The sequence below is a fragment of the Juglans microcarpa x Juglans regia genome, chromosome 4S, assembly GCF_004785595.1.
Source record: "Juglans microcarpa x Juglans regia isolate MS1-56 chromosome 4S, Jm3101_v1.0, whole genome shotgun sequence".
NCBI classification, from domain to species: Eukaryota; Viridiplantae; Streptophyta; class Magnoliopsida; order Fagales; family Juglandaceae; genus Juglans; species Juglans microcarpa x Juglans regia.
The window spans coordinates 12,581,037-12,604,715 of NC_054601.1; the positions used below are offsets into that span (position 1 = coordinate 12,581,037).

Sequence of the window (23,679 nt, forward strand, 5' to 3'; positions counted from 1 at the left end):
TAACAAAACTTACTTAGAATAACCCAAACGAGGTATATAAGGGGTGTACCACTTGAAATGAAGGAGTCTTTGATGGTGGCGGTGACGACAGCATTCGACTGTCTACAGGGCCCGTTCGATGCAAGTTTGAATGGTTGTTATGGGGGCAACGATGGCGTTGAAAAGTCTCCCCCAATACCTTATATGTACAGAACCGTTCGAACGATAAGTTATATGTTCGAACAGTTTTGACTTACCGTTCGAACAATATTATTTACCGTTCGAGTTTGTTCATTTCAAATTTAGTAAATTAATTGATTTTTGATATTTAATATATTATATACTATGATGTTATATGTATGATATATCATATAGTGATTTCATATATAAATACTATAATATATAGTATTAGTATATGCTAATTATAATATATTATATTATCATATAGTATATTATATGATATATTATTATAATATCATACAATATATACCATAGTATATCATATGTATGTATGTATAGTATATCATATATACCATAGTATAGTCCTTTTCGATTTGGGTAAGGTGCAGTCCTTTCCTTTTTAGGGTGAGGCGATGGAGGAAGATTACTAGAATCTCAGAGAAGGTGACGAGTGTTGCACATGGTGAAGGAATGGCAGAGGGATTAACAAAGGTTTGGGAAGGATTTAAATTCACAAATATTGAGAAAGAAGAGGTGGAAATCAATGTAGAAGAAACCGAACAAGCAGATGTTAGAGTTCAGAATTGCTTGCTTCTACTATTTTTTATGGATAAAAGCTTCAACAAAGTGGTTTTTAAAGCAACTCTGACAAAAGTTTGGACCTTGAGGTATCAATCAGCTCCAGAGAAGTTGGACATCATAGGTTGTTGGTTGAATTTCAAAGAAGGATAGATATTGAACATGTGATGAAGGGAAGACCTTGGACATTTGATAAACACTTAATTTGTCTCCAAACAATTGACTGAAGCACTCCCCCTACTGAGGTGAATTTCTATCAAGAACCATTTTGGATTCAATTATATGGGTTACCTTTAACATAAATGACCTATAAAGGAAGAGAGAAAATTGGATCCAAGATAGGAGAAGAACTAACTGTAGATGTGGATGGGGAAGGAATAGGATGGGGAAAATTTCTCAGGATTAGAGTCAACATGGATATCACTAAACCTATCCCCCGAGGAATAGTAGTTAATATTGAAGGCAAACAGAGTTGGGTGGAATTCAAATACGAAAGGTTGCCTTTATTCTGTTTTACTTGTGGGGTTATCAAACATGTTGGTAGAGTCTGTGGAGAGGGGAAATCAAAAGTTTACAACTTAGGAATTGAACAATCTCAATATGGCCAATGGTTAATGGCCACTCCTTTCAACTTATTCAATAATGGAAACAAGAAACAAGGGGGGAGGGGGACCAAGACTTAGATAAGTAATCAAGGCCAGGAGAAGGGTCCTAGCAAATAGAATCACTTAATATCCAGGGTATCTTTGCAAACCAAGAAAAGGATCTATCAGAAGATAGTCAAAAGTAGCAGCTTGGTAATAATAAGTTATCTGGAGGAGATTTTGATAAAGGAAAACAAATAGTTGAATGGGATGATTATAGTGAAAAACATATAGATAAATCTTCAATAGAGGAAATTTAGAACATTGAGGCTCAGGAAGGGAAGTAGTTCAGAATTAGTAATCCTAACCTGGGTCTCTATTAAACTTAGAAGGTAGCTAATACAATTCATATGCAGATAGAGGAAGAGGTATTAGATACATTTCCAGTGTAGATTATGGAGGTTATACAGAAGCCAAAGGGATGGAAAAGAAGGGCCAAGATAACAAATTCACCAATGACAGATGACATAGAAGGAGAAATCACCCATAGAGTTGAAACAGGAGGGAGTAAAAGAGATAAGGAATTGATAGGGAGGGATAAACAAAAAATATCTTACAAAACAATGAAAGAAGGGCTCAATCCTGCAAGGAGCAAAACTCAGGAATCAAAGGTGGAGGCTGCTGAGAAGCCCCACCAACCTCAATGAAATGCATAGTATGGAACTGTCGAGGGCTTGGGAACCCTCGAACAGTTCGAGAGCTTCATTTTTTAGTGAAGCAAAAGTGCCCAGAAATTCTCTTCCACATGGAAACAAAGTGCTCAAGGGAGATGATTGAAAAAATCAGAAATGGAATTGGTTATGATAGGAGTTTTACAGTCAATGCCAAAGGGAGTAGTGGAGGGTTGGCAATGATGTGGAAATCAGACAGTGACATAGAATTTGAAACCTATACTAATTTTCACATCTTTGTTAAAGTGGTTGATGGAAAAATTAGGAAGGTTTGGACTCTAACAGGTTATTATGGAAATCCAGTTATAGCAAAAAGAGAGGGTAGCTAGCAATTACTCAGAATTTTATAAACTTCAGATCATAGGCCTTGGTTATGTTTGGGAGATTTCAACGAGATACTCCACTAAATGAAAAATTGGGAGGTTCACAAAGACCTTTTAATCAAATGCAAGGCTTCAAACAAGTTCTACATGATACTAATTTGAGTGATATGGGGTATAGTGGCCTTAAATATACTTGGTCTAATAGAAGAGAAGGTCAAGATTTCACCAATGAAAGATTAGACAGTGTTTGTGCTAACACAGATTGCATGAATATGTTTCAAGATATTTCAGTCAATGTACTGGCAACATGCTCCCCAGATCACAATCTTATCCTAGCTATAATGAGTAATCAACAGCAACCTATAAGGAAAAGAGAAAGATTGTTCAAATATGAATATAGTTGGGGCCTAATCAATGAATGTAAAGAATTGATTTTAGTTAAATGGAAGGGTTGGGACAGAAATGATATTTCAGTAGCTGGTTTCTCTAACAAACAAGACTGCAAAGCACAGTTACTAAGTTGGAACAAGAAGCAAAAGAAAGAAACAAATGAAGCAATTACAAGAATGATGGAACAAGTATCACAGGTACAAGACAGGAACCAAGGATCATATTAGCATCTTATCAATCAGCCTTGGTTCAGATCAACATCTTATCAATGGCAAATCAATTTTACTATGGAACAAGAGGAAGTGAGATGGAAGCAAAGATCAAAGCAAAGATGGCTTAAAGAGGGGGATCGAAACACAAGTTATTTTCACAAATGTGCTAATTAGAGGCACAAGATCAACACAATTCACAGAATTAGTGATGAAGAAGGTCATATTCTTACCTCACCAAAAGAGATAGAGCAAACTTTTCAGAGGTTCTTCATAGATTTGTATGCTGCTTCTAATCTAGTGGGACAATCTCATTGTCTTGAATCCATGCCACATCTGGTCACAGAGGAAATGAATAATAAGTTCATCAGAAAGTTTGAATACTTAGAAATACAAGAGACTGTCTTGAGCATGCATCCTATGAGTTCCTTAGGACCAGATGGGTTCTCAGCTGGCTTCTTTCAACAACATTGGGAAATTCTAGGCAAAGATTTATGTGAAACAGTTATGAATGCTCTCAATACCAATAGCTGGGACAACTCCATCAATGAAACGCACATAGTCTTAATCCCAAAGGTAAAAAAATCCCTCAACAGTTTTTGAATTTAGACTAATAACCCTGTGCAATGTAATGTATAAGGTGATGGCAAAGGTTTTAACAAAGAGAAAAAAACATTGCCAACCATCATCTCACCAAATCAAAGTGATTTTGTACAAGGAAGACTTATAGCAGATAATGTAATTGTTGCATTTGAAGCCTTGCACTCAATGAAATGTAGAATGAAAGGGACTAAAGGTTATATGGCTCTAAAGATGGATATGAGTAAAGCATATGATAGATCGGAGTCTTTTATAAAAAGTACAATGGAAAAGATGGGTTTCAACAGAAGATGGATCAAGCTTATCATCAAATGTGTATCCATAGTATCATGCTCATTGTTAATCAATGGAACCCATAACCAGCTTTCATACCATCGAGAAGAATTAGACAAGATGATCCTCTATCACCTTATCTATTCATCATATGCTCAAAGGCATTAACTCAAATGCTCAACAAAGCTGAAAGAACAAAGCTGCTAAATAGTCTTCCAATAAGCAGAAGGAAAATACACATCAGTCATCTATTCTTTGCAGATGATTGCTTAATTTCTGTCAAACTACAAACAAGGAATGAAGGAGGATGATGGATCTTATAGGTCATTATGAGGCAGCATCAGGTCAGAAATTAAACAAAGACGAATAAGCTATATTTTTTAGTCAAAACACCAACTAATCATTGAGGGACATCATAACAAGTATAGCAGGGGTCAGAGCAACATATTCTTGTGAGAAATATTTTGGACTTCCAGCATTGATAGGGAGATCAAGGAATAAAGAGTTCAGAGAAATTCTTGACAAAATTAGTGCAAACATGGGGAACTGCAAACAGAAATTTCTATCACAAGCAGGGAGAGAAATTATGTTGAAAGCTGTTATTCAAGCCATTCCCTCGAATGCAATGGGAGTGTTTAGACTTCCTAAAGTTTTGTTGAAACAAATGAACAAGATGATGAAAGGATATTGGTGGAGTCAAACAAACCAAGAAAAGAAAATGAATTGGTTAAGCTGAGATCAAATGGGGAAATCCAAAGGTAAAGGAGGGCTTGGCTTCAGATAATTTGAAAACTTCAATATTGCTTTGCTAGCTAAGCAAGGCTAGAGGATTCTAACATACCCAAACTCTCTTGCTTCTCGAGTTTTACAGTTCAAATACTTCCCTAGATTTGAAATCGTAGCTGCAAAGACGGGAAAGCAATCCATCATTCATATGGAGAAGTATACTAGCTGCTAGAGATTTACTTAAAAAATGGATTAGTTGGAGAATAGGTAATGAGAAATAAGTAAGAATTTGGCAAGACTCATGGTTGCTCAACCTGCATCCTACAAACCTCAAACTGGCAGAAATATATTGGGGACTGAGACCAAGGTGGAGTTACTCATTCAGCCAGAAACCAAGGAATGGAATACTTCTTTAATTCAAGCAGGAAGCAGAGCTCATTAGACAAGTTCCAATCAGTCAAAGCAATCAACAAGATAATGATATGGAGAAGTAATGCAGATGGGAACTTCACAGTAAGAAGTGTATATCATTTATTAGGGGAGATGCAGGGCAGAGATAAAGGACACAACTCCTACAACAATGAACACAAAGAAGGGTGGACCAAAATATGGAAACTTAACATACCTCTAGTAGCAAAGAATTTTCTTTGGAGAGCATGCAAAATATTTTGCCCACCAAATTCAATTTGCACAAAAGAAAGATCCTGGATGATCCCAATTGCCCTATGTGTCTCGAGGAGCTAGAAACTATAAAATATATCCTTTGGAAATGTATATCAGCCAATGACATATTGAGCTAATGTTCCAGAAAAATTTAGAAAAGCATGTGCTGCTACAAGAATGTGAAGGAGCTGGTGCAAGACATGTTCAACAAACTCGAAATGGAAGAAACTCAGGAATTTTCATTAATTCTCTGGAACCTATGGTGGAGAATGAATGAGTTTGTGTTCAAGAATATTGTCATAGACCCTAAGTCAATGCTTCTCAGAGTAAATCAGATGAGATTGGATACATATTCTATACAAATGACAAAATATCAGAACAATGTAGCAGACAATAGAAGGTCAGTAACTTGGCAGTCTCCTCCTCAAGGCTTTTGTAAAACCAACTGGGATGTAGCAGTTAATAAAAAACAATGTATAATAGAAATAGGTGTTGCTATGAGAGATGAAGAAGGTAACTTTTTGGCAATCTTGAGGAAAAAATTGACATCAATACCTGACCCTCTATTAGCAGAGGCAATTGCAACCTACACAGCAGTCAATTTTAGACTCAAACTGGGTATAAGAAAAGTGATCCTAGAAGGGACTCAAAGATAGTTGTTGATGTTCTCAAATTGAACAAGCAGAAAGGATCTTATTTTGGGAAGATTATTTCTGATACTAGAGACAAAATGAGCAATTTTGAAGCATGCACAATTTGTCATGTTCACCATGAGTGTAATTCTGTAACTCATGGTCTAGGAAAAAATGCATTACATGTATCTGACTGTATTGTGGAATTGGAGGAAACTCCAACCTTTTCTCAAACCATGTAACATGAAATGGTATCAATGAAGGAAGATTTTATCAATACATATATATATATATACACACACCATAGTATATTATATTTATGTATAGTATATCACAATATGATGATATGTAGTATATATCAGTATAGTATATAGATCATATATCACTGTAGTATATATCATATATATCAATATAGTACTATAATATGGTACTATATATATTATAGTATTATAAAGTATAGTATAGTATACTATATATATATATATATATATATATATATATAGTATATCACTGCATGTTATGTAGTAGATATCACTATATGATATATAGTATATGCTTGTATATAATACTATACACTATATAACTTGTTATATATAATACTATAGTACACTATACTATATATATGATACTATAGTATACTATACTACATATTACTAAACTATATAGTAATATATATTACTATATATTATATACTATATGATATTATATGTATGATATACCATATAGTGATTTCATATATAAATACTATAATATATAGTATTAGTATATGCTAATTATAATATCGTATATTATCATATAGTGCTATATATATTAGCATATGCTAATTATAATATAGTATATATTATTAGCGCGTGGTTATGATTTGTGTGGAAGAGAGTTCGAGAAAGTTCAGTGGTATGTGCTAAACAATTGTCTTGAGATAGAGAGCCACTTGAAGTAAGCTGTCATTATTTGTTAATTAATATTGTAATTTACTTAAAAAATTACATGAAGATAAATTATTTGGTAATTTTTAATTTCAGTGATCATATAAATGTGCTCAAAGAACTAAGAGTTAATGATATAGACCAAAAATATGAAGAGGAGTTTCCGAAATGGTTTGAACAACAGGTAATGACATTATAAATGTGAGTTTAAATTAGCAAAAAAATATATTGATTGTTTATTTTTGTATGTTTATGTTTTATTCAATATGTAACTGGTATAAATGCATTCAAGTAATCCAAACGATATATCGGGCGAACTATATGCATTGGCGTGTGGCCCTTCGAGATGCACTGCTCGATATTCTACATGTATTTTTCGAGGAAGCGGTATCACACAATGAATTGAGAATGCTATAGGAAAATACAAAATAGTGGTGTCGTAGTCAAATGAAGTCATGACGGATAAAATATTGATTTCTATGGGGTTATTGTCGATGTAATTGGAATGAGATATTTTGGGGAGCTTGTGGTGTATTTGTTTAACTGTGATTGGTGGGATTTAAGCAATCCTCAAAGGGAAAAATGCGATAGTGAATATTTTTTTAGTATTAATACAACAAAACAAAATGGTATGAAAATAATCATTTTATTCTAGTTTTCCAAGCATCTCAAGTATTCTATTTAGATGATCCTAAGTTAGGAAATCAATGGTGAGTAGTACAAATATTTTCTCTAAGAAATATATATGATGTTATCACTGAGGCGGGGGGACAAGATCAAGAAGAAGATGATCCCTCCACTTAAGAAGCTTACCAAGAGAGTAAACCCTTCTTTAACTTATTTGTGGATTTGAGCCAGTATGAGATGATTCAATTATATAGGAAAGATATTGAGGCTGTAATTATTGATACGACAGCTGAGCAAAATGTTGAGTCATATGAAATATCTACAGATGATGAGGGAGAATCTGCAAATGAAACTCATACAGATGATTAACTAGTTTTATGTTCACATTGACACATTATGACAAATCTTTTATGTAATGAATGTATCAGTGTTTCGAAATTATGCCACCAAGAATAAAGGAAGTTCTCATCCCATCTCCACTTGTTCCTAGCTCTCTGTCTGACTCACCACTTGAGATTGACTCTATAGAATAAGGTAAAAATCTAATAGTCATTTTGTTTCAATTAAGATCATTCATACATATTACATTGTTTCTAACCATCATTTACTTTGTTTCTACAATGAATTAAATATTTTATAGAATTAACAATACAATCTTGTCAAAGTCAAAGTACTACTAGAGGTGTGATGTTGGAAAAATATCGTTAAGTGGGTAAGATTAAGGTTAACAATCCCGACAAACATACCGGGGGCGAAGGACAACAAACAGCTTGGCTTGCATCGCATGTGAGTGCTTTTACATGAATTTATGTACCTTTGGCTACGAGTTCATTGCAGAAAGTCTCTAAAGATGTGAAAGAGTTCATCAAGAAGCGTTGTTTGTTAATGTTTAAATAATTCATTTATATTATATTATTTAATATATATGCAAGATTTAGAATATGCTTGGTGATAATATCTTTGTATATATATTTTTTCAAGGATGACTTCGAACTAAATTTTCGTCAGAGAGAGGAGTGTAAGATTGTCGATGTGCTTATGTGTAATGCATTCCGTAAATATAAGATGAAGTGTCATGAGCATTACAATAAGTTCAATAATAAGGAAGATGCCCGTCAGCATCCTTTTCAGGATGTCCAACCTTCCGATTGGAAAAACTTTTGTGACATGTTTCAGGATCTGTTATATAAGGTGAGTTAAATGAATTTTTTTATGTTTCCTATTTATAATTTTCGCTTCCTAATATTTACAACTTCTATACAGGAGCGAAATTCTATAAACAAAACAAATAGTTTGAAGTTGAAGATTCATCATCATACAAGCCTCTTTAAGAAATTGGTAATGCTATTTTATTTATTTTTATTGTATATAGTTTTTATTTGAAAGTATTATATTGACTTTATATCTCAACAAATGTCTCTTATAACAAGAGTCAGATACCAATTATGATCTGACAAAATTATATGTTGTATCACATACTGATCGTAATGGAGAGTGGCTCCATCCCGATACTCGTGAAAATTATGTAAGTATTATAATATGTTTCAATTAAACATATTTGAATATTTGTGACGATATTAATTCTTTATCTTGTGTGTAGGATAAAATGGTTGCCCTACGTGTTGAATCTGCATCAGATCAAAATTCCTTAACAAGTGATGTTGAATTTTTTACACAAATTTTGGATCAATATTCAAGATATTTGAGGGTTTGGGTCACTGTGTAAAGTCTTATAGCTCTTCCTCATCATCCGGGTTTTCCTATAACACCTTTATAGCGTTAGACAAAGCGAATTTTTGAAATCGAAGAATTGACTGTAAGACAGCATGAGTTTGATGCTCAATTGGTGAAACAAGCAGACATGAAGATGTATATGAAGCAACAAGAACAACAACAAGAAGAGTTTAGGAGAGATGTGCAACTCTAAATGCAGATGTTTATGCAACAGTTTAAGCCTCAAAGTAATTGATTTACATTATATGTACATATTTTGTGATCTATTTCGTACAAAGAACACTAGTACTACTACTGTTTTATTTATTTAGTTCACATTTATTAGATTAGTTTTATGGGTATTGAACAAATTGTAATGTATTCTCTTAAATATTATGTATATCTATTTGGTTTTTAATTATTGAGTAAAATAAAATAGTTACCATTCTAACGAGAAAAAACCGTTCGAACAAGATGAGTAAAACCATTCAAACATTGATATAGAATATTCGAATGTAATCGAAATTAAAAGTTCGAACAATATGTGAAACCGTTCGAATGAATAATCAAACCGTTCGAACGTCCTACTCAATCCGTTCAATCATAATTTACTGTTCGACTATTAAATTGTTTGTTCGAACATTTCCTCATACCTATTTGGTCGAACATATTGGTATCGATCGACCACTCATGAAGGATATGTTCGAACATACAATACGTTCTAATGTCAATTTTGTACCGTTCGAACGTGATTTTGGGACGAAATTCAAGCGTCTCGAAAAAAGTATTCTATTCGAACGTGATGGAACGTTCTGCTCAATTTTGTCCCAAAAGATATTTTTAGGGACGAAGTTGATAATTTCGTCTCAAAATACCTTTTGGGACACTATTATTGGAACGACCTTGAAGCGTTTTTTTTTCCCCGCCCCAAGATGTATTTTGGGACAAAATCTCAATTTTTTGGGACAAAAATTGTCATCCCAAAAAACCAGTTATGTTTGGGAACTCATTCCTCTTAATTTTCTTTTTTAAATACAAACTTAAAATTATTGGAAATTAAAAATATTCTACAAACAACTAATTATATCGATCCCAACTGTAACAACGAATTATATTTTCAAAATTTCGATGTTGATTGTAGAGTACTATTTATGAAAACAGTACTTTTAAACAGTTGAATTGTATGGAAAAAAATAATAAATTAATGTGTTAATACTTACAACTGTCTCAGATTCATAAAGGGGAGAGTTCAAGCCTATTATATATTCGTTCAGCTAACTGTCCATTAAAAGGAACGATTGCTCTCAATTTATTTAGATAGGACCCATGATTTCCATAATATGCCCAAATTTTATTTGGGTATTTGAATCATAATTTTTTTTTAAATAAATCATAATTTTTTTAGGTAGGATTAATGGTCCATATTAAGTCACCGATTTATTTGGTTAGTTGGAATGAAGAATGATGCATTGGAGGGCTTTCTATACTCTAAATGATTGGAATTGATGAAGTTTTTATTGAAAAACGCTCTTTTTGCTTCTTAGTTTGATTATAAAAAATATTTGGAAATATACGACGATTTTGGGAATTTGTTTGAGATTATGTTTTTGAAAATGAGAGAAATTTTTTTGAATAATTTTATACTTAAAATAAGTATTGTATTGGAGTTTGTGAAAGTAGACAGATAAAGTCAAAAATATGTTAGAATATAATTTTTTAAGATTATTTTTTATTTTAGAGTTTGTAAAAGTTGTATTAATTTTTATATTTAAGTAATGATTAGATGAAAATTTGAAATAGAAAAATTTTGTGTTTGAGAGTATACTCTGTGTAACGCCCCGTCCCTGAAGGTCTGGAGAGTTAACTCATGCCATTAAAAATCATCTCTAATAATACTTTTAAAATAAACCAGAGTCTCCATAACATATTAACCTATTTGTTCAACACAAATATTCATGTTCCTACATAAGGGCACATCAGAAGGGTACATTAGAAGTGTCTCGATAACATACATAAACATTTCTACAAAAATTAGGAATATCCATTACTCAAAATACCATAGCCACATAAAATATCAACACTACCAAAAAGACTCTCCAAAACGTCCTTGTACCCTAAGGCATGTGTGTTTGGATGTTGAAGTTAGTTGAGTTGAGTTGAGTTGAGATGATAAAATATTGTTGGAATATTATTTTTTAATATTATTATTATTTTAGGATTTGAAAAAGTTGAATTGTTTATTATATTTTGTGTTGGAATTTGAAAAAGTTGTAATGATGAGTTGAGATGAATTGAGAGTAGTTGAAGATCCAAACAAAGCTACTATCAACAAAACTTGCAAGTACTCTCTATTCCTGACTCCCAGCTGATACATTAAAATTATCTGAAACATATTATAGAGATAGGGGTGAGTTATCAACAATTCAGTAAGCAGAGAACATATACTAGTATGCAAACATGAGCATTTACAGATTTCAGAATGCAGAGTCAGAACATGTTATCAAAAATATCAGAGCGAAAGTTAAAAAATATTCTTATTCAAACTTTCCTTGGTACAACATAATTGAAACATCATATCAGAACAGAATTCCATGTTTAACCCCCGTGGTAGGGTTGTGCAAATCCCAGCGGTCAACCGAGCAGAAACAGAATGTGAATCTTCTCCTTATCATTCTCGGAGCCCCGAGTGTGTACATAGGAAAGACCACTCATAAAATCACTTTGTTTCCAAAGTGGGTGCACCAGAAACAGAAAAGTTGGTACCAACCTAAACAGATGCCACAATTTTATACCCGTGGTAAGGTCAGAATAGAAACAGAATGTCATGCCAGAGGTTTCAAAAATCACATCTTATCATATCAGATTACAGAACATTTTCAGAATAGAACAAAATCAGATCACAAAATTATAATTTATGCACAAATTTCATATTCGCTCTTTTTTGCACAGTTCGGAAACAAAAAGTCAAAATAAGCTCATGTCTACACTAGTCATGTCAGAAAATATTTCCTTCTTATAAAGAATTTCATTAGTCATACAAAACAAATAACTGAGGTCGTTTCAAATTTATTTTCATAACAAAACATGCATATTTTTTCAAAATCAATCTTAGTCCATTTTATTTTATTATGCAAAGTCTATCATAGGAACCCCGCTTACCTGGACTTCTTGGCTTTTTGAAAATTTCCTAAAACATGCCGAACAAATATTAATATTCACCTATAACATAATCACGTAATTTTCATAAATTTTCAATCGAACATGTATTTCAATATTTAAGCCTAAGATGTTAAAATAACTTATTTTAATTCCTCGAAAACTTAAATTCACAAATTCCTAAAAATGTTAACACTTCTCAAATTCTAACTAAATCTCTGACTAAAGTATTAACTCTAACTTATTTACTTATGAAAAATCAAACTATCGAATTTAATACTACATAACATAATTATGCCAAATTTTTTTTTTTTAAGTTATACATAAAAATTATTTAACAAGCTATATCATAATAAAATTACAACATTATCACTTACTTTTGAAAGAGGGTTTACTTAAAATAAATTTAACTTACCAAGATCATTTCTGTAAACATGGAAAATTTAGAATTTACAAATACATATCAAAGTTTAAAACACAATAATGTAACTTGTAATTCAAAGGTAACAAGGAAACTTTTTATTTATTAGACTGACTATGCAATAGCTTCTGTAATACTTCATCATTTGAAAACATGATCAAAGGGTATAACGGTAATAACATCTATTCTATTAGGTTACAGACTTACCCACAAATATATATATATATATATACACTACCCTTTTAAGTCAGCAACATATAAAAAATAAAAGGAAGTGGAGTGCGGCATGGACTTACGACTAAAATCGAGCTGTACGTGGAGGGGCAAGGCACGACGGCTGGGCTGGAGGAACTATGGTTGTGTTGTTGGGCGCCGAGGAGGGCGTGCAGTGGCGAGGCCACCTACGCTGGGCGGCGAAAGCGAGACAGGTAGAGAGAGCACAGAGAGTGCGAGATGAGAGAAAGAGAGCAACCGAGAGGGAACGACTACGGAGGAGAGTCTGGGCTCACCGATCTGCACAAGGTGACGGGGATGTCATGACCGGTGGTTTCTGTTGTTTTTATGGTGCTTTTCGGTGCAAAAAGGTGGTGGTTTTGCAGTGGCTTACGGTGGAGATTAGTGAATGCTTTGTTTTTGGTGTAGGAAGCAAAGGCTTTTCCGTGAGGTGGGGGTGGCTCTCGGTTTCATGTGGCTGAGCAGCGGCTAAGCAGAGGTGTTATGGCGCAACGTTGGGCGTGGGTGAGCTGTGGCAGGTGGCACCGAGGAGTTGGGGTGGCTGAAGGCGTGGTGGCTCTGTTTCGGGTGTCTAAAACAGAGGATTTCCGTGGCTTGCAAAGGAGTCTACAGAGGCGTTGGGCGGCGGCTTCGTGTGACTGAGGTTCTGCATGGACTGGGTTCGGGGGAGTAGTGACTTGTTGGCTTGGTTGTGGGGGGTGGCGGGGCTGCCGAACGCAGCCGAGGCTTGCGGTTTGGTGCTCTACGGAAGGGTGAGGGCTGACTGTGTGGCAATGTTTTCGTGTATGCTGAGGGCGTGAAAAGAGGTAGCGGCACTCATTCTAGGTTTGAGAAAAACTTAATATATATATATAAGCTATAAGTAGAAAACAAAATAAACCTAATTAAAAGGAAGGGATGGACGTGCATGAAAATAGAAATGGCTTGACACCGTGCGACGTGAAGTCCGGACTCGTTCTCACGGGTTGGGCTCTTTAGCCTAAAAAAAAAATACACTTGTTCCAAAAATTTTGTAAAGTTATTTGACAAGGTTCGGGTGTTACACTATGAAGCTTTAGTTTTCAGAGTATAAGCTTTAATTATATAAAACTAAATCATCAATTATCTCACTTTGATCATTACGAAATGATAATCATTAGTTCTCAATTGTTATAATAATATACACTACTAAATTATGCCGAAAAATATTATTACCATTTAAATTACTAATCTTACTTAGATTTATATGTATATATCATATAAACTTCAAGACAAACACTACTTTGCCCTCCCATTTGTAACGCTCTATTTGACCACTTGGCAATCTTTTTTTTTACTTAGTGATTAAGGAAGTCATTTTAAGTGTATTGGTGTATTTTCTTTATTTTTTTAAAAATATTTAAATTTATTTAAAATATGTGAAAAAAAAGGAAAAAAAAAAGAAGTTTCCCTAACGGTAAGAGTGGGGCGGCATTGTAGCCCCACTCAAACTTCAAAGTTCAAAGCAAGGAACTTTGCTCTTTTGACATCACATCATGCACTAGTCTTCAATTCTACTACTACTACTACTACAACTACTACTATTATTATTATTTTTATTATTGTTGTTATTGTTATTATTAATAAATGATATAGGTAATTAAGTTAGACTTTATTGAACGAACAATAATATATCAAATTAAAGCTATAATCTTATTTGGGTAGAGGTTCAGTTTTAGAAAAGTTGAAAGAGATCTCAAGGCTGCAAGAGGTTAACGAGGGAGAATATGGAACTATTATAAAAATGAGATAGAAGGAAAATGGCTACTTCAATTGCAGAGATTTCAGTTTTGTTCCAAAATTTCTACTAAAACCTTTTCTGCTCTTCCAATCCCACTAGCATTTTAGAATGCCTCAATGCTTTAAAGTTCAAAGTAACAGAAGATATGAATGCAAAGCTTACTAAGGATTTCGTGGCAGAAGAGGTTAGAGCAGCTATTTTTCCAGATGACTCCCATGAGTTCACCTGAACCAGATGGCTTTAATGCTGGTTTTTACCAGACTCAATGGCACATAGTGGGGCAGGAGGTTAGTAGAGTAGTTCTTGGTTTTCTAAACAATACAGAAGGAGATTTGAGCCTAATCAATGACACTTCCATAGTGTTAATTCCAAAGAAGAAGATTTCAAAGAAGGTATCAGATTATAGACCTATCTCTCTGTGTAATGTTATTTACAAAATAATCTCTAAAGTTTTGGCAAGTAGACTGGAAAAATATTGCCTGAGATTATATCCCCTACTCAGAGTGTATTTATACCAGGAAGATTAATTCTTGACAATGTTATGATGGCTTATGAAACTATGCATTCAATGAACTTAAGGATAAAGGGGAAGACAGGTTACATGGCTTTGAAGCTAGATATGAGTAAGGCTTATGACAGGGTGGAGTACGAGTTTCTTAAAGCACCAATTATGGCCAAGCTACGGTTCAATAAAAAATGGATTGATTTGAATATAAGCTGTGTAAGTTCAGTTACATACTCTATTTTGATAAATGGCTCTCCTCAGATTAAAATTAAAGCTTCTAGAGGATTGAGGCAGGGTGATCCATTATTACCATACCTCTTCATTCTTTGCTCTGAAGCTTTGAGTGCTTTCCTTAATCAAGTTGAGATGACAATAACTATCACTGGTTTTCCACTTGCTCGAGGACAGATTTGTATTAACCATTTATTTTTTGCAGCTGACAGTTTGTTATTTTGTAAAGCTAACTCATTGGAATGGAGCTATATGATTAGCTTGTTGGAAAATTATGAAAAAAACATCAGGACAAAGACTCAATAACGAGAAGACTTCAATTCATTTTAGTAGAAATGCAAGGAGTGAAGCCAAAGAGTTTATTCTGAACATAGCAGGAGTAAGATCTTCTTCCTCTTATGAGAAATATTTGGGACTACCTGCTCTTATAGGTAGATCTCGTTTTAAGACTTTCTCTGGAATATCGGATAGAGTCAAAAGTAGAGTGAGCTGTTGGAAAACAAAGTTGTTGTCTAAAGCAGGTAAAGAGATACTATTGAAGGCGGTGATCCAAGCATTACCTACCTACTGCATGGGGGTTTTTAAATTACCTAGATCTCTTCTCCTTAAAATTAACCAGATTATGAGTCAGTTTTGGTGGAGCCAACTGGAGAATGAGAGAAAGTCTCATTGGGTGTTATGGTTTCAAATGGGGAAAATCAAGTCTAATGGAGGTCTGGGTTTCAGGGATTTGGAAGGTTTCAATTTGGCTCTACTTGCAAAACAATGTTGGAGGTTTCTCCAAAATCCAGAGTCTTTGGCAACTAAAGTTTTCAAACTTAAATATTTTCCAACTACTTCTTTTCTAGAAGCTAAAATTGGTGCTAACCCATCCTTTATATGGAGAAGTCTATTTGCAGCCAAGAAGCTGGTGGAAGAGGGCTTATTATGGAGGATTGGGATAGGGAATCAGGTAAGGACATGGCAAGATTGATGGATTCAACAGCCTAACTCTTTTAAGATTCAAACTATGCTTGCAGGTTTGGAGTTAAATACAAGGGTGAGTGCTATCATAGATCCAGATACCAAAAGTTGGAATGTCACTTAGATTCAAGAGTGTTTCTCAAGTAAGGAAGGGGAATTGATTCTAAAACTGCTACTAAGTTGCTCAAACTCATAGACAACCTTGTTTGGAGATGTAGCTAGAATGGTATGTTTACAGTGAGAAGTGCATATTATCTGCAGAAGGAGTTGAATGACAGAGAGAAAGGGCTAGGTTTAAATCGTAATGTAGATAAAAAACTTTGGTCTTTTTTATGGAAGTTAAATGTGCCTACTGCAGTAAAGATTTTCATATGGAGAGCTTGTTTAGAGTCTCTACCAACGAACTCAAATCTTTTTAAGAGGAGAGTTTTGGATTCACCACTGTGTTCACTGCGTCAGTTAGAGGAAGAATCAAGTATACATGTGATATGAGAATGTCCAAATGCGAGGGATGTTTGGTGTATGGGATTTAAAAAATTGTAGGAGGCTGGTTTTCCAGCAGGTTGGTTTCTGAAGTGGTTTGCAGCTATTATTGAATTGTTTAAACAAGAACAAGTGGAGGAAATAGTGGTTACAGCTCAGAACATATGGCAGAGAAGAAAAAACTTCTTCTCTGCCATATGTTGAGTCATCTGAAATATCTACAGATGATGAGGGAGAATCTACAAATGAAACTCATACAGATGATTAACCGGTTTTATGTTCACATTGACACATTAAGACAAATCTTTTATGTAGTGAATGTATCAGTGTTTCGAAATTATGCCACCAAAAATAAAGGAAGTTCTCATTCCATCTCCACTTGTTCTTAGCTCTCAGTCTGACTCACCATTTGAGATTGACTCTATAGAATAAGGTAAAAATCTAATAGTTATTTTGTTTCAATTAAGGTCATTCATACATATTACATTGTTTCTAACCATCATTTACTTTGTTTCTACAATGAATTAAATATTTTATAGAATTAACAATACAATCTTGTCAAAGTCAAAGTACTACTAGAGGTGTGACGTTGGAAAAATATCGTTAGGTGGGTAAGATTTAGGTTAACAATCCCGACAAACATACCGGAGGCAAAGGACAACAAGCAGCTTGGCTTGCATCGCATGTGGGTGCTTTTACATGAATTTATGCACCTTTGGCTACGAGTTCATGGCAGAAAGTCTCTAAAGATGTGAAAGAATTCATCAAGAAGCATTGTTTGGTAATGTTTAAATAATTCATTTATATTATATTATTTAATATATATGCAAGATTTAGAATATGCTTGGTGATAATATCTTTGTGTATATATTTTTTCAAGGATGACTTCAAACTAAATTTTGGTCAGAGAGAGGAGTGTAAGACTGTCGATGTGCTTATGTGTAATGCATTCTGCAAATATAAGAAAAAGTGTCATGAGCATTACAATAAGTTCAATAATAAGGAAGATGCCCGTCAGCATCCTTTTCAAGATGTCCAACCTTCCGATTGGAAAAAATTTTGTAACATGTTTGAGGATCTGTCATATAAGGCAAGTTAAATGAATTTTTTTTATTTTTCCTATTTATAATTTTCGCTTCCTAGTATTTACAACTTCTATGCAGGAGTGAAATTCTATAAACAAAACAAATAGATTGAAGTTGAAGATTCATCATCATACAGGTTTAAGATCTTTCCATTGCCTCTTTAAGAAATTGGTAATGCTATTTATTTATTTTTATTGTATATAGTTTTTATTTGAAAGTATTTTATTGACTTTATATCTTAACAAATGTCTCTTATAACAAGAGTCAGATACCAATTATGATCTGACAAAATTATATGTTGTATCACATACTGATTGTAATGGAGAGTGGCTCCATCTCGATACTCGTAAAAATTATGTAAGTATTATAATATGCTTTAATTAAACATATTTGAATATTTGTGACGATATTAATTCTTTCTCTTGTGTGTAGGATAAAATAGTTGCCCTACATGTTGAATTTGCATCATATCAAAATTCCTTAACAAGTGATGTTGAATTTTTTACACAAATTTTGGATCAATGTTAAGGATATTTGAGGGGTTTGGGTCACTGTGTAAAGCCTTCTAGCTCTTCTTCATCATCTGGGTTTGCCTATAACACCTTTATAGCGTTAGACAAAGCAAATTTTTGAAATCGAAGAATTGACTGCAAGACAGCATGAGTTTGATGCTCAGTTGGTGAAACAAGCAGACATGAAGATGCATATGAAACAACAAGAACAACAATAAGAAGAGTTTAGGAGAGATGTGCAACTCTAAATGCAAATGTTTATGCAACAGTTCAAGCCTCAAAGTAATTGATTTACATTATATGTACATATTTTGTGATCAATTTATGTACGAAGGACACTAGTACTAGTACTGTTTTATTTATTTAGTTCATATTTATTTGATTAGTTTTATGGGTATTGAACAAATTGTAATGTATTATCTTAAATATTATGTATGTCTATTTGGTTTTTAATTATTGAGTAAAATAAAATAGTTACCGTTCTAACGAGAAAAAACCATTCGAATAAGATGAGTAAAACCATTCGAACATTGATACAGAATATTCGAATGTAATCGAAATTAAAAGTTCGAACAATATGTGAAACCGTTCGAATGAATCATCAAACGTGAACTAAACATTCAAACGTCTACTAATATGAAATCATTCGATCCTATCATGATCTGTCCGAACGTCCTACTCAATCCGTTCAAACATAATTTACTGTTCGACCATCAAATTGTTTATTCGAACGTTTCCTCATACCTATTTGTTCGAACAGATTGGCATCGATTGACCACTCATGAAGGATGTGTTCGAACATACAATACGTTCTAATGTCAATTTTGTATTGTTCGAACATGATTTTGGGATGAAATTCATGCGTGCCGAAAAAATACAAAATGTCGATACGAACATGATTTTGGGACGAAGTCTCAATTTTTTGGGACAAAAATTGTCGTCCCAAAAAACCAGTTATGTTTGGGAACTCATTCCTCTTAATTTTCTTTTTTAAATACGAACTTATATATATATATATATATATATGTTTTGATGAGATTTGATGGCTTAGGCTGGTTCTCCAAATAAAAATTATTGGAAACTAAAAATATTCTACAAACAACTAATTATATCGATCCCAACGGTAACAACGAATTATATTTTCAAATTTCGATGTTGATTGTAGAGTACTATTTATTAAAACAGTACTTTTAAACCGTTGAATTGTAGGGAAAAAAATAATCAATTAATGTGTTAATACTTACAACTGTCTCAGATTCATAAAGAGGAGAGTTCGAGCCTATTATATATTCATTCAGCTAACTGTCCCTGAAAAGGAACGATAGCTCTCAATTTATTTAGATAGGACCCATGATTTCCATAATATGCCCAATTTTTATTTGGGTATTTGAATCATAATTTTTTTTTAAATAAATCATAATTTATTTAGGTAGGATTAATGGTCCATATTAAGTCACCGATTTATTTGGTTAGTTGGAATGAAGAATGGTGCATTGGTGGGCTTTCTTTACTCTAAATGATTGGAATTGATGAAGTTTTTATTGAAAAACACTCTTTTTGCTTCTTAGTTTGATTATAAAAAATATTTGGAAATATATGATGATTTTGAGAATTTGTTTGAGATTAGGTTTCTGAAAATGAGAGAAATTTCTTTGAATATTTTTATATTTAAAATAAGTATTGTATTGGATTTTGTGAAAGTAGACAGATAAAGTAAAATATATGTTAGAATATAATTTTTTAAGATTATTTTTTATTTTAGAGTTTGCGAAAGTTGTATTAATTTTTATATTTAAGTAATGATTAGATGAAAATTTGAAATAGAAAATTTTTTTGTTTGAGAGTATACTCTGAAGCTTTAATTTTCAGAGTATAAGCTTTAATTATATAAAACTAAATCATCAATTATGTCACTTTTATCATTACAAAATGATAATCATTAGTTCTCAATTGTTATAATAATATATATTACTAAATTATGCCGAAAAATAGCATTACCATTTAAATTACTAAATCTACTACTAGTCTTCAATTGTACTATTATTATTATTATTATTAAATGATATATGTAATTAAGTTAGACTTTATTGAACGAACAATAATATATCAAATTAAAGCTATAACCTTATTTGGGTAGAGGTTCAGTTTTAGAAAAGTTGAAAGAGATCTCAAGGCTGCAAGAGGTTAACGAGGGAGAATATGGAACTATTATAAAAATGAGAGAGAAGGAAAATGGCTACTTCAACTGCAGAGATTTCAGTTTTATTCCAAAATTTCTACCAAGACCTTTTCTGGTCTTCCTATCCCACTAGCATTTCAGAATGCCTCAATGCTTTAAAGCTCAAAGTAATAGAAGATATGAATGCAAAGCTTACTAAGGATTTCGTGGCAGAAGAGGTAGCAGCTATTTTTCAGATGAATGCCATGAGTTCACCTGGGCCAGATTGCTTTAATGCTGGTTTTTACCAGACTCAAAGGCACATAGTGGGGCAAGAGGTTAGTAGAGCAGTTCTTGGTTTTCTAAACAATATAGAAGGAGATTTGAGCCTAATCAAGGACGCTTACATAGTGTTGATTCCAAAAGAAGATTTCAAAGAAGGTATCAGATTATAGACCTATCTCTCTGTGTAATGTTATTTACAAAATAATCTCTAAAGTTTTGGCAAATAGACTGAAAAAATATTGCCTAAGATTATATCCCTACTCAGAGTGCATTTATACAGGAAGATTAATTCTTGACAATGTTATGGTGGCTTATGAAACCATGCATTCAATGAACTCAAGGATGAAGGGGAAGACAGGTTACATGGCTTTGAAGCTAGATATGAGTAAGGCTTATGACAGGGTGGAGTGAGAGTTTCTTAAAGTAGTTATGGCCAAGCTACGGTTCAATAAAAAATTGATTGATTTGATTGTAAGCTATCTAAGTTTAGTTACATACTCTATTTTGATAAATGGCTCTCCTCCAATTAAAATTAAAGCTTCTAGAGGACTGAGGCAGGGTGATTCATTATTACCATACCTCTTCATTCTTTGCTCTGAAGCTTTGAGTGCTATGCTGAATCAAGTTGAGATGACAATAGCTATCATTGGTTTTCCACTTGCTCGACGATAGATCTGTATTAACTATTTATTTTTTGCAGATGACAATTTGTTATTTTGCTAAGCTAACTCATTGGAATGGAGCTATATGATTAGCTTGTTCGACAATTATGAAAAAAGCATCAGGACAAAGACTTAATAACGAGAAGACTTCAATTCATTTCAGCAAAAACGCAAGGAGTGAAGCCAAAGAGTTTATTCTGAACATAGCACGAGTAAGATCTTCTTCCTCTTATGAGAAATATTTGAGACTACCTGCTCTTATAGGTAGATCTCATTTTAAGGCTTTCTCTGGAATATCGGATAGAGTCAAAAGTAGATTGAGCTATTGGAAAACAAAGTTGTTATCTACAACAGGTAAAGAGATACTATTGAAGGTAGTGATCCAAGCACTACTGATCCAAGCACTACCTACCTACTGCATGGGGGTTTTTGAATTACCTAGATCTCTTCTCCTTAAAATTAATTAGATTATGAGTCAGTTTTGGTGGAGCCAATAGGAGAATGAGAGAAAGGCTCATTGGGTGTTATGGTTTCAAATGGGGAAAACCAAGTCTAATGGAGGTCTGGGTTTTAGGGATTTGGAAAGTTTCAATTTGGCTCTACTTGCAAAACAAGGTTGGAGGTTTCTGCAGAATCCAGAGTCTTTGGCAACTAAAGTTTTCAAACTTAAATATTTTCCAACTACTTTTCTAGAAGCTAAAATTGGTGCTAACCCATCCTTTATATGGAGAAGTCTATTTGCAGCCAAGAAGCTGGTGGAAGAGGGCTTATTATGGAGGATTGGGATAGGGAATTAGGTAAGGATATGGCAAGATCGATGGATTCAACATCCTAACTCTTTTAAGATTCAAACTATGCCTGTAGGTTTGGACTTAAATACAAGGGTGAGTGCTATCATAGATCTAGATACCAAAAGTTGGAATGTCACTTTGATTCTGGAGTGGTTCTCAAGTAAGGAAGAGGAATTGATTCTAAAAATGCCCCTAAGTTGCTCAAACCGCCCAGACAAGCTTGTTTGGAGATGTAGCCAGAATGGTATGTTTACAGTAAGAAGTGCATATTATCTGCAGAAGGAGTTGAATGATAGAGAGAAAGGGCTAGGTTTAAATCGTAATGTAGATAAAAAACTTTGGTCTTTTTTATGGAAGTTAAATGTGCCTACTGCAGTAAAGATTTTCATATGAAGAGCTTGTTTAGAGTCTCTACAAACAAACTCGAATCTTTTTAAGAGGAGAGTTTTGGATTCACCACTGTGTTCACTGCGTCAGTAAGAGGAATAATCAAGTATACGTGTGATATGGGAATGTCCAACTGCGAGGGATGTTTGGTGTATGGGATTTAAAAAATTGCAGGAGGTTGGTTTTCCAACAGGTTGGTTTCTGAAGTGGTTTGCAGCTATTATTGAATTGTTTGAACAAGAACAAGTGGAGGAAATAGTAGTACAGCTAAGAAGATATGGCAGAGAAGAAACAACTTTATGTTCAAAGGCATATTTACTCATCCAACAGAAGTCATGGTATCAGCAATTAAGGCAACAACTGAATTTAATGATGCAAACAAGAAGGCAAGCAGAACTGGTGCAGAACTGAATGCAAATACTGTCAACTGGACTCCACCTTCCCAGGGGCTTTACAAAGTGAATTGGGATGCATCTTTGAGCAAGAGAAGCAGCAAGGTTGGCACTGGGATTATTGTGAGAGATCATGAAGGTCATGTCATTGCTACAAAGATGATGAAGGTGAGTTATGCTCAAAACTCTCATACAGCTGAATCATTGGGGGCTTATCAAGTATACAGTTTGGATTGAAGATTGGTATTAGGAAGATAATCCTCGAGGGTGATGCTTTAAATGTTGTTAACTACATAAAACAGAGAGGATTCTTGCCATTACTCGGGGCCATTATTCGGGATATCAAAAATGTTCTTGCTCAGTTAGATTATTGGGAAGTGGTTCATATAAGAAGGGGGTCAAACATTTAGCAGATGCACTAGCAAAAAGTGCATTAAGCATTTATGAAGATATAGTTGAGTTAGAGAGTTGTCCCTCTTGTATTGTTTCCCTCATTTGAGGTACTTTGATCAATGAAGAG

The 23,679-nt window shown here is 33.7% G+C and overlaps 1 protein-coding gene across 1 annotated transcript; it reads left to right on the top strand.

The window, feature by feature from the left end:
- Positions 1 to 23,102: 23,102 nt before the first annotated feature.
- Positions 23,103 to 23,569, top strand: LOC121262054. The gene is made up of 2 exons (XM_041164489.1): positions 23,103 to 23,327; positions 23,387 to 23,569. Exons 1-2 carry the CDS (start codon positions 23,103 to 23,105, stop codon positions 23,567 to 23,569), a joined length of 408 nt encoding a protein of 135 aa, XP_041020423.1.
- The last annotated feature ends 110 nt before the right edge of the window (positions 23,570 to 23,679 follow it).

Bases quoted from the DNA above. Each gene is read 5' to 3' on its own strand.
- LOC121262054 (XM_041164489.1), top strand. From the start codon at position 23,103: ATGGTATCAGCAATTAAGGCAACAACTGAATTTAATGATGCAAACAAG. The intron at 23,328-23,386 runs GTGAGTTATGCT...TCAAGTATACAG, and splicing joins TTGCTACAAAGATGATGAAG to TTTGGATTGAAGATTGGTAT.